At 39.0% G+C, this 12,011-nt stretch overlaps 1 protein-coding gene across 3 annotated transcripts in view; it reads left to right on the top strand.

Annotated features, from left to right (window-relative positions):
- ccdc186 (coiled-coil domain-containing protein 186) overlaps positions 1–12,011 on the top strand; it is a 32,835-nt gene that overhangs the window by 13,966 nt on the left and 6,858 nt on the right. Inside the window, exons 11-15 of one of the 3 annotated variants that reach the window (XR_001777671.2) lie at positions 844–1,099; positions 3,107–3,296; positions 3,428–3,526; positions 4,503–4,731; positions 5,328–6,831. Coding sequence is in view for 2 of the 3 variants with exons in the window: in XM_008436688.3 (XP_008434910.1) it covers positions 844–1,099; positions 3,107–3,296; positions 3,428–3,526; positions 4,503–4,731 (774 nt within the window). In the remaining variant the exon portion in view is untranslated. The remainder of the gene's footprint in view (positions 1–843; positions 1,100–3,106; positions 3,297–3,427; positions 3,527–4,502; positions 4,732–5,327; positions 6,832–12,011) is intronic. The other 2 variants (XM_008436688.3, XM_008436689.3) reach the window with 2 other exon arrangements.

Genomic DNA, 12,011 nt, shown 5'->3' with positions numbered 1-12,011 from the left:
TTTTTTTTTTTTACATCACATGAGTCACAAGTTAAACAACCTGATGTTGCCGCTGGCTCAAACCACGAAGAAGACGACGACAGGAAGTAGTTGGAGGATCATTGCGTTTTGTTTTTTTTAATGACTTGTCAGGTGAACGAATGTTTTCACATGTGATTTTGTGTTTCTTATCTAACAGAAACATCATCATTCAGGGAATATTGACAGAGTTTTGCGCACATTTGTTATGGAAACGCAGTTAATGGTAACAAACGTTGAACTGTAGGAATAATAGTATTTATCCTTTTTCTGTTAGCTTCTTTCTCTCTTCTTGAAATTACAAAAGGAGTTCCGCAGGGTTCCCTTCTTGGACTGCTTTTATTTTTTTATTCATATAAATAGCTTTAGTGATAATTTGTCAAATGCCCTTTATCATTTTTATGCAGATGTTAATCGATTGTTGCTCTTCTTCACTCTCTCTCAGGCTGTAGAGTTTTTACAGTCTGACTTTATTGCAGTTCAGTCTCGTTTACACTTTGCAACTGTCTTTGAATGTGGATAAAATAAAAAAAACAAATTGTTTTCTGGCATTCCCAGAGACTATTGGAGATTTATCTGTTGATCACCACTGCCCTTGATAAGCAAATTCAGCTTACTTATACTGGATAAAGAGCTCTTATATAACGTGCACATTGCAAATGTTATACAAAAACTGAGTAAAGATTGAGTTTTATTACAGCAATGGATCTTGTTTCTCTCACAAAGAGAAACGAGATCTTGTTTCGCATGCTTTTTTTCTAGCATGTGCTACTTTAACAGTTGCTTTAAGATTTTAACATGTCTCACATTTGTTGCTTTATGAAGGGACAAACAGGAGATCACCTCTCTCCAGGAGGAAGTGGAGAGCCTGACCAGTCAGATGGCCGACCTCCAGCGCGACGTCCAAGGCAGCAGGGAGCGAGAAGCCGAGCTGCTGGGCTTCACCGAGAAGCTGAGCAGCAAGAACGCCCAGCTGCAGTCGGAGAGCAACGCGCTGCAGTCTCAGCTGGATCAGGTCAGCAGCAGCTTCACCGAGCTGCAAGCGAAGCTGGAGGAGACCAGCAGGCTCCTGGAGGACAAGGTAAGGATGCTGGGAGGGGACATACCGAGACTCAGTCTGGGGTTGAGGAGAGAGATGCTTTTATATAGCAAACGCTTACATTATGTCTTAATAGGAGAGCTGGGCGATCAGATTTTTTTTTTTTTCATTACCAGATCCGATTTCTGGTTTTAATTTTTTATTATTTTGCTTTAAGAAGCTGTAACAAAAACAAAACAAATGACAGAAAATATTTTCTGTCATTTTCTAAAATAGAACCTCATTCTATTTCAACCATCCTTTCTGTGAGATGAACAACGGAGCGTCAAGCCCAGGCTACGAGAATCTTCCCATTTACTAGTATATAATCCTAATTTTAAGGATTGCATATTTTTTTCTTTTAATATTATGAACAAAAGTTGTTTTCATGAAGCTTTTGTATTAGGTTATGAAGATCTGTCTTCTTAATACACTCAGTCGTTTCAAAGCCCTGCTAGTGATAATAAGTTGATGCTGATTGAACATTTCTTTTAAATATTAAGTATTATCTGTAAAACTGTATAATGCTCAACATTCCTCATTTTAATTTTTTTAATTTTTATGTGAGAGTTCTCATAAAATTACTACTTTCTTCTCCTAAATTAGGACTTTTTTCTTGTAAAAGAAAAATAAATAAATCTTCAACTGTCTCTAATATTCCATCATAGAACTGACCTGTGTTCAAAGTTGAAATAAATAGAAACTTTAAATCACATTTGTTAAAGAAGATTGAAACCCAAGGAGATCATCGGTGGGGGGAAAAAAAAAAAATCGACATTTTCCAGAAATTAAATCTTCAAAAGCCAAACACTCGATTAAGCGATTTAAAAACGTCATTGCACACAAAGCATTTCCACTATATACCGTATTTTCTGGACTATACGGCGCATGCTAAAACATATGGTCAATAACAGCGACTGTGGCTCTGTGGGCAGAGTTGTCGTCTTGCGATCGGAAGGTTGCAGGTTCGATTCCAGCTTCCTTCTGCCACACGTCGATGTGCCCCTGGGCAAGGCACTCAACCCCAAGCTGCCTACCGAGCTGCGTATCGGTGTGTGAGCGTTTGTGAGTGCGAATGGGTGAATGTGACTCTAGTGTAAAGCGCTTTGAGTGGCCAAAATCATCGGATAAAGCGCTATATAAGTTCAGTCCATTTACCATTTACCAAAAAAAAAAAACAGTAATGGAAACAAAACGGTAAGTTTAGTTGAACTTTATTCGACTGTGTAACAATACACTCACGTTATTTTTTATTCTTCTTCCACAAATCCATCAAAAACCTCTTCTTCTGTGTCTGAATTGAACATCTGGGCGATTTCTCCCTCAAACATGCCAGGTTCCCTCTCATCATTGTCGGAGTCAGTCTCGTTGCCAGGTGGCTGTTCAGCAATGATGTCGGCTTTTCTGAAAGCTCAGACAACAGTTAAGGCAGAAACATCAGCCCAGGCATCCACAATCCATTCACACATGGTGGCGTAACTCGCCCGGCGCTGCCTCCCCATCTTAGTAATCGTGTGTTTGCCGTCTGTCATCCATCGCTCCCACTCCTCTCGCAACTTCTTTTTGAACGCCCTTTTTACACCAATGTCCAGCGGTTGGAGTTCTTTTGTTAATCCTTCCGGAATGACGGCAAACTCCGAGTTAGTTTGCTTCACTTCCTTTTTCACAGTAGCAGTGAGATGAGCGCGCATGGCGTCGCAGATGAACAGGGACGGTGATGCGTGGAAAAACCTATCTGGTTTTTACCGGAGGCGTATGCTGCAGAACTCGGACAACAATTCTCTGATTGGTTTATCGCTGCCAGCGAATGTACTTTACGTGTTGCGTAATGTCCTCTGATTGGTTTATCACTGCCAGCGAATGTACTGTACACTTTATGTCTCTGTGTCAGGGACAGATTTTGGAATTCAGTGCACACATGAGGCGCACCGGATTATAACAGCTGAGCTTTTAGGTGCGCCTTGTAGTCCGGAAAATACTGTAATAACCTGCGTTCCTGTAAATCTGCAGTCGCGACAGCTGAAGCAGGAAGAAGTGCTGAGGAGCCAGGAGGTGCAGGGCCTGCAGGAGGAACGGGCGGCGCTGCAGACAGAGGTGGCCCAGCTGAAGACCAGAGTGGAGGAGCTGAGGGACGAGCTGGTGACCCAGAAACGGAAACAAGCTGCCAACATCAAGGACCTCACCAAACAACTAACACAAGGTTCGATACTACAGCTCCTGAATTTAGCATAAATTGAGAAGTTTTTTACATGCAGAAAAACGTGTCAGTGTTTGAGTTTAGCTCCGTTTTGTTTTGTTTTGTTCCGATTCGATGTCGTTTTCTCTCTGCAGCCCGGAAAAGGCTGGAGCAGGTTGATAACGGCGGCTGCGACCGGGACGCCGGCAGTATGGGCAGCCGCTCCAGTTCCTCAGGTACTGCTCTGAGATTTGGTTAGTATTTAACATTTAACGTCACACTCTTAATCTAAATCTTTCATACGCCTTACTTTCTGTTTAATATAATATTCCCACTTTATTGGCATTGGGTTGTGTCTTAATTTATTAAAATATAATAAAAGATCATTAATCTCCAATGTAAATGTATACCAAGCTTTTGTTTCAGCTCACAACAAACTACATTTTCAGAAAATTGGACGTGTCGGTTTACTGAAAATTATTCTGAGCTGCTTATCTGCTCAGTGTTGAGTTTGGACTCCATTTACATAAATTACTGCATCAATGCGGCGTAGCATGGAGTCGATCAGCCTGTGGCTCTACTAATAAATAAATATTAATAGCAGCCCTCAGCTTGTCTGGCTTGTTCCGTTTTCCACTTGTCAACACATCATTGACTTTGTTCTGTGATGCACAGTGGAGATTAATGTAGTTCTGAATACAGTTCTGTGTTTGGTGACTTTTGAAGCCCTGAGTTGAGCTGCAGTCCAGGCCTTTTGAATCTCCTCCCAAATTCCTGAATGAACTTTGCTTTAATATCCTCTGGAGGCTGCATTTACACATGTTCCTTCATGTTTCTCCCATAGTTTTTCCTTCCACTCAACTTTCCCTAAAGTTGCTCTGGTGCAGCCAGCTTCTTTAACATTGGCTTCTTATGGCTCATTAATTGTCCTTTGTTAAAATTTTCAGGTAAATAAATTTTAGGTAGCTTTAAGTGAGAATCATCAAAATTAGAATACATAAATTCTTAAAAAATGCTTTTTTTAAATATATATATCACATTTTTAACTGACTTTGTGAAACATGAGCTCTTCTAAATTTTGTTTTGCACACTTATGCGAATGTTCCAGCTGAAAATGACACTAAACAATGCAACTTTATTTATTTTTTTTGCTAAAATGCATGAATTTGTTGCAAAACCAAGCCAGAATATTGCATTATAAAACAACTGGTGTCTCCGATTCTCAATCAGGTTCCTTAAACGCACGCCAAGGCGGGAGCAGCAGCGTTGAGGAGCGGTCGCCCGAGAGCCAGTCCGGTCCCTCCGTTATGGTGGTGGACAGCTTCCCAGAGGTGGACAAGGCCGTCCTCGTGGACCGGATCGTCCGTCTGCAAAAGGCGTTGGCGAGAAAGCAGGAAAAGATCGAGTTCATGGAGGATCACATTAAACAGCTGGTGGAAGAGATCCGGAAAAAGACTAAGTGAGTGGCGTGGTCCAGTTGTTTAAAAGAAAAGTTTTTTCTGCCTAAGACATACAAATAAATCCTGCAGAAATGATCGGTGTAGCTGTGTGTTAAGTGTGCGATATCGTAGCCTTCAATAACGGAAAACAACACGCCAGAAAACCTCTGGTTCGGGTTTCAGAGCCTGCAGCGGCTGCTTGAGCTGCAGGAACCTTGAATCATGCTGTGGAGACGATTTCTGTGATCTGCCTTTAACAAAACTAACAACCCTTCCTGAGATAACATCAGCTCCTCATTCCAGCAGTTTTCTTCCTTCTGGGTCGATAATTGACTCGTATGGGGAAATGTACATTTTCCTCACGTGAAAACGACTCTTATTCGCATACAGTTTTTGTCTCGGGTCGTCTCCTCTGCCTCACCTCCGATTTCTTGCCTTTCCGCGCTTGAATCTATTAGGCTCAACCTACATTTAAGAGTTAAAATTGAGGACGAATCCCACGGTTCGCTGCTAAATTTAGCTTGGCAGAATCTCAGCAAAGCCCGGGGGGTGTAACACCACCCAGAGTATGGATGTGAATTTGTCCTTTTTGCCTCTCTGTCCCCATCGTCTCCAGGATAGCCTGGTGAGCATTGACAAGTCTGAATGTAAAGCCTGAGGAAGATGATGAGTAAAGAAGCAAGAACCGTAGAAGGATCAAGAGCAGTTAGGTTCAGGAAGCTCATTATTAGTTTTCAGCATCTCCTGCACAGCTTTGTGTTCTGACATTGCGATATTTTTTGCAGCTTGTGTACTAAATATAAATTTGCAAAATGGGGTGTTAGCTGTCTTTACAAAACATGAAGTTCAGTTAGAACACTATCTATTTAAGAATTGGGGGGAAAAGTAAAGAAGCAAGCACTTCTACTCTGATTTGTAGCTGTTACTTATGGAACAAGATTAGGACCACTGCAAACAAAAAAGTTTTTTTCCTCTAAATTCTGACTTTTTTTTCTGACTTTAAGTCAGAATTTTGTAATTTTTTAAATTTATAATTACCATATAACCTGCCTAACAAAAACCGCTTTGAACAGTTTCTATCTGGGTAGATAATCCGGGGAAAACATTTGCAGATTCTTGCAAATTTAACATAAATCACAAAAATGTAAGTGCATTTTATTTGAATATCATGCAATTGACCAACATGGAGCAGCAATCTTGTAAAGTGGAACAGTGGAAGGTTGGGTTAATAACCAAGTTCTGGATTTTAAAATCTCAATGAATCCTGTTGAATATATCATCTGAAAATGAAGAGAGCACGACAGAACTGTTAACGTACCACACCTACAACATGGCCGCCCAGCGGAGCTGACAGGACGGACCAGGAGAGCAATAATCTGAAGGAAAATGTTACTTTTCACCTACATGCTAAATACTTGTCGACATGTAGTCTGGTCTTTTTGACAATAAAAATCTCCACCACTCTGTTAAAAAAAAAAAAGGGGTTCGGTTTCAGAAACCTTTTCATCCACATGAACTCGCACAGATCCGCCATGAAAAAGCACATCCTCAAACCCCCTTTAGTCTGTTCAGGTGACTGGAATCGATCGGATAAAGGCAGATGCCTCCTGTTCAGGGTTCCTGTTTATCCTCTCGTCACTGTTAATTATTTGGAAGCAGATGTTAAAGCTCAATGTGTTGCGTTTCCTTTTTCCTGCCATCAAACTAAAAATCTGACAGCTGCAAAATTAGTTGTTTGTAACCTCAAATGTGTCAAAATTCACAAACGTTACTTACCTTTAACAACCTATAACTATTTGATTCCTTCTGCAGTTTTTTTTTTTTTTTGCCCCATCTCTCCGTCTTTGCATCTTCTGGGCTAAATCTGCACCGTCTCGATGTGCCTCCCTGTGTTGCTGCTTTCTAACAGAACAAAGGAAGCTGCATGTTTGAGAAATTGCCATCTTGCACGTTTCTGAGCCGACTCTCACATCTGTCATCCTCCCGCTGATCTCTGCATGCCGCTTCTCTAATCATGTAGCCATATGTTTAATTTATGTCACTTTTTTTTTTGTTTTATTAAAAACTATCGTGATGGATTTGGGGTCCAAATATATGGACCTCTGAAAGCCTAGTCAGAGGTAAGTTTCATTTCATGTCTGTGCTAGCACAGGTGTCGTATTTGTGAGTGTGAAAGTGGATGGATGGGGAAAGTATATGGTGGCGGCTTCTTTTGCTTTTTGCATTGACCTGCTTTTGTTTTGTTTTTTTATTTCATTTTGCTGCATAGATTTACAGATATGTCTCAATTAACTAAAATGTCACTGAAAAGTTAGTTTAATTCAGTAAAGAAAATGTGACAAACACAGAATCCTTACAAAAAGAGTGAAAATCACAAGCTTGTATTGCTTTATTCCTTTATTATGATGTACAGCTGAGAGCTCCAAATAGTTTTTTTTGTCTGAAAACTTAAAATATTACACAAGTCTAGTTTTGAAAGAGGAAGGAAAAGGTCAGAAAAATGAATCTTTACTGCATAAGAAAGGGGTGTGATTGCTCACAGAAGCTGTGAATATTCCGCTAAGAAGACATTTAAAAGGACATTTACACATTTAGCAAATAGAAATTTTGGTAAATCTAACTAAGCTAAAACAAGAAAGTTTTAATCTGATTTCACGTCAGACAGTGAGGGAAATAAATGTGTGTATTTTTATTTGGTTTACATAAATATCTGGTTTCCATTGTAAGTAGACGTCAGCTGTTCAGACTTCTGCATCCAAGCATTTTAATTAGATTAGAAAGTTGAATGGAAGGAAAAAATGCCTTTACAGATGAATATTTTTTGCATTTCATCTGGAATTTTATGTCACGGAGTTGGGAGGAATTAATTAAAACGTTAGCCCAGCCAAAATTTTAGCTTCCCTCTGATAAAAAGCCTCATATGGAGGCACTGATTTCATTCTCCACACTCGCATTCCCAAAACTATCTGCATTAATGACCATGGTGTCGCTGTGTTGACTGACCTGCAGAGGCAGCAGTGCAGAGAAGCTAAAGGTCACTGCTAAAGCAACCTGGGCTTCCTTAACGCCTCAGCAGAGCCTGAGGCCGACTGCAAAATTCACCCCGACCAAGTACTGAGTGCAAAGAAAAGCAAGAAAATGAGTTTCATTTTCATTAACGCTTCACTCTGTAATGAAGTTAAATAAACTTCACAGTGCAAAACACAGAATCTTACTTCTTTTTGTCTACTTTCAATATACCAAAACCAAATTAACTCATAAGTAACTTTTAAGAAAGATATAGGAGCTTGTTTTAAGTAAATAATTCCTTAATGTGGAGGAAAAAATACTAGTTCCACTGGCAAATTTTTTATTTTTTTTACTTATTACTTGGGGAAAATGTTTTGTTATGAGAAAATCTGCCAGTGGATCGAGTACTTTAAGAAAAATCCATATTAAGGTTTTACTGCCTTAAAACAAGCTCCTATATCTCACTGAAAAGTTACTTGTAAGTCAGTTTTGTTCTATTTCAAGTGTATTGAGGTATTTGCTGGCTGTGCACCGATTTGGGAGATCAGTGATCGACCGATTTTTACACGTGAAGTCGATCTTATCCACCGATCTTCAGTTCAGTAACTTTCTTGCTATGTTGAGCAACATTTCAGACAAAAAAAATTGGTATCGGCCAGAATCTCAATCTGCAGGATAGACTTATTAATAGATCGGTGATTGGCCAGTCTTCTGGCCAATCACATTAATCGGTGCACCCCTAGTATTTGCACTAACTAGACTTGATAAGATTTTGTTTTTGCATGTCATTTGCTTAAATTAACTTTTTTGTGACTCCACCTGTATTTGCTTCAGTCATTAAGTCGCTTCTCAGCTGCAGGGTTTTAGGTTTGTGTTGATCAATCTTCGGTTAATTTTTTATTTTCACCACACAGATCGTGGCTGTAGCAGGAAGTCGCTGACTAACTGCTTGAGCTGCATGTTAAATATAATCGTCCTCTTGTCAGAATGAGTCAGATTTAGGCCTCTGCTTGCGTTGTGACCTCCACTTTATTTGCATGGGATAATAAAATCCTGCTTTTGTGTAAAACTCTTCCAACATCCCCAATAAAAGTAAAATTCATACATTTTGATACTGAAATACATCCATCTTTTCTTTTATTCAGGAGGCAAAAGTGGTTTGCTGCTTAGTTGAAGTACATCATTTCTTTTTGCAAGTTTTAAGTAATGTTTATGTAGCTCATCTACTTCATAAAGACATTAAAACATCCTTAATTAAAACCTGCTTAAAGAGACGGTGAACTACCGTCTTCCACTGCTTATTAAATGAGCCCAGACTCCCAAGACGATGCTAAGACAAAGCGAGGCCGTTTCACAGTTGAGCAACTGTGTGGAAAATTTCAATCCCCTCCAGTTTTATATCTGGTCCTTGGCGACTATGAATAGGTTTTGGTTTGAGGATGTGGCTTTAGCAATTCCATGATATAGGAAAGAGCTTAACCACTCGGAGCGCTGAAAGTTGGTGTGGATTTTTAAAAGAATTTTAAATAAACAGGAGTTATGCAAGTTCTTCTGTTGGTTCAGTTTTGGGCCAACTGAAAGCGATGGTGGGGTTTTTTTTTAAATAAATGTTTTGACACAAAGTATCTTAATATTTTTTTTTAATGATTACCATTTCAAACAAGTTATTTCTGATTTGCCAACAAGATGAATCGCAAGTTTGGCTTAACTGCTGAGTGTAGAAGTCATAATGTTGCCTGATCAGACGACTCTCGCATGCAAGGATCACACACTGACTTTTTTCCAACCATTAACGTATTAATGATCTGTCCAATTGAGTGAAAACATGGCAAAAAAAAAATTTAATTAATTAAAAATACCGGACCCAAGACAGAACCTTGGGGTACCACAGACATATTGGATCAATGAAATCTGAAATGATGATGTTTATGCAGTCAGAGGAGGTAAATGGTTTGTGTGTTATTGAGTAATGATTTTGTTATAGTTCCATTTTTAGGTGAACAGTAATGGACGATAGCAGCAGCTGTAGTAGTTGCTCCTGTTGTGATTGTTTTGTTTTAGTTTGACCCTCCTGCTTCATATCTAGTCTCCCTTTTTGTTGACTTTCCCTGCTGCGCTACCAGAAAATGCACCGATTCTCCAGCTTTCATCACAGCTCTGCAAACTAATTATTGAAGCAGCGAGTTTTGTTTTTACAAGTTGCACTTTGAAATCTACAACCCCCTCCCCACCAACCCCCTGTCTGGTTTGTGATATTTCTCATGCAGCCGCTCAGCTAAGATCGTCTTCAACACGTTTGGAGATGAGGCTGATGAAACTGTCAGGACACCAATCTAGTTCATCTAAATAACCTGAGAGGGGAAAATGTGAAAGTTTCCCCTTTTTGTCTTGTTTGGCTGTTTTTTTATTGTTTTGTTTTTGTTACGACCAGATGTATGCAAACCTTATTCCCCTTAGGGGATGTTTTCCTGCCTCCAGGCAGATCATAATATATGAGAAGTTTTTGGTCCCTGAACTGCAAATGAAGATGTTTTTGCTGGCTGCTTTTTTCTCACTCGAGAAATTTTAAACGAGTAGAAACGATTTAGCTTTGAGTATCAACGCAAAGATATTGAAACCTCTGCGCTTGTTTGAACTTTTGTCGCATTTTAATCGCAAGCTTCATTGTATTTCTGGTGGATTTTATGTGACTGACCAGCACAAAGTTGTATAAACGTGTGAAGAGGAAGGAATATTTTTGTTTCTTTTTAATCTAAAAATTCATGGTGTGCATTTGTCTTCTGCACTCTTTTACACCTTTATTGGTTTTATCTCTACCAGCTTCACACATATAAAGAGTGAAATCTTTGGCTTCTCTTCTTCAGAAACAAACCAAGCTAATCAGATCTACAGCTTGGTGATGTGGCTTAAAAATACATTTCCAATTTTTATTTTTTTGCTTGTTTTTTTCCCCCTTACATAAATTTAAATGACAGAAAATATCCTAATATCTTAAAAAATATAATAATTTCATTGACCTGAATTCAAAATGAACATAGATTAAAATTATAAAACACATTTGTCAAAAAAGAAAATGTTCTTGGGTGGACTCGCGTCGCTCTGTATGGGGGAAAAAAAGAAAAAAAATTTAAAATGTATTAACCAAAACAGAAAAATTGATAAAAAATCAATTTGATATTTTCAGTCATTCACTACTTTGTCTTGGTGCATCACATAACTCCCAATATCACCTGACTGAAGCTCGTCTTTTGTGTATAAAAATCGTCTGGGTCTCTTCTGCAGAGGTTCTTTCTGGGCTCCTCCTCACCTTTGAAACATCCAGAATTGGAGTTGGAACAACACCAGTGGTGGGGACTGGTTGTTTCCAGTCTTTCATGTCTGAAAGGCATCGTGCTGGGTCGAGCGGATTTTAAAATATTGATTGTTGAACCATCTGAAGAGCGGGAGATTGTTGACCTTTTCTGTCATGAACTCTCCTGTTTTCACTCCTTTTTTTTTTTTTTGAGCTGAGAGGTGCAGATGCGAAGGAGTTTTGCAGTTTTAGTCCTAAACACAGAACTATTTTTCCCCCCATCTTTATGTCTGAGATTGCTCACGTCAATTCACACGTATGAATAGCTTTTTGTTTTGGGCTGCATGTAAAACCATCTTCAAATTATTGTCATCACTAGGTTTCCGTAACTAATCTGCGCAAAACTCAATCGATATTCTACTAATGTCGAAAAAAACGCAATTCCATTAAGTAAGAAACGCAATTAAAATCACATATGAATAAGTTTGTTCACGCAATAAGTCATTAAAAATCATAATTCTCCTGCCACTTCCTGTCACCCTCTTTGTCTTTTTCGCCAGTAGCAACATCCGATTGTAGGCGTTTTCTTTACAAAGTGGTAATTTTGTGTGTTTATTATGTAGCCTAAAGCACGTTGAGCTGCCTTGATTGAATGCACTTTATTGATTAATTGATCACGAGTTTTGACGCAGCTGTAAAAACTAGCTCATTGTCGCGCAAAAAAAAAAAATACTGAAAAACATTAGATTTGTTTTTTTCTCCCAGTGTTTCCAGTAAATACATTTATTTTCGTAATTCCAATTTGCGCGATTCTATAGATAATAGAAACGCAGCTGTTGTTCTGCGGAGAAAATAAAACGGGAAGTTTGGAGCTGCTAGTTTAACTCCCAAACCGTGTTGCTGTGTTCGTTTAGATTTATCCCGCTGCCTCTAAACCGAAACACGCAGTTGATTAATTGAACACTGCCGTCTATTATAATTCTTCCATGTTCATTACCT

The sequence above is a fragment of the Poecilia reticulata genome, chromosome 19, assembly GCF_904066995.2.
Source record: "Poecilia reticulata chromosome 19, P_reticulata-male-v2, whole genome shotgun sequence".
Lineage (NCBI taxonomy): Eukaryota > Metazoa > Chordata > Actinopteri > Cyprinodontiformes > Poeciliidae > Poecilia > Poecilia reticulata.
The sequence above is the reverse complement of the archived record's forward strand: the minus strand, read 5'-3'. Positions and strand labels throughout refer to the sequence as shown.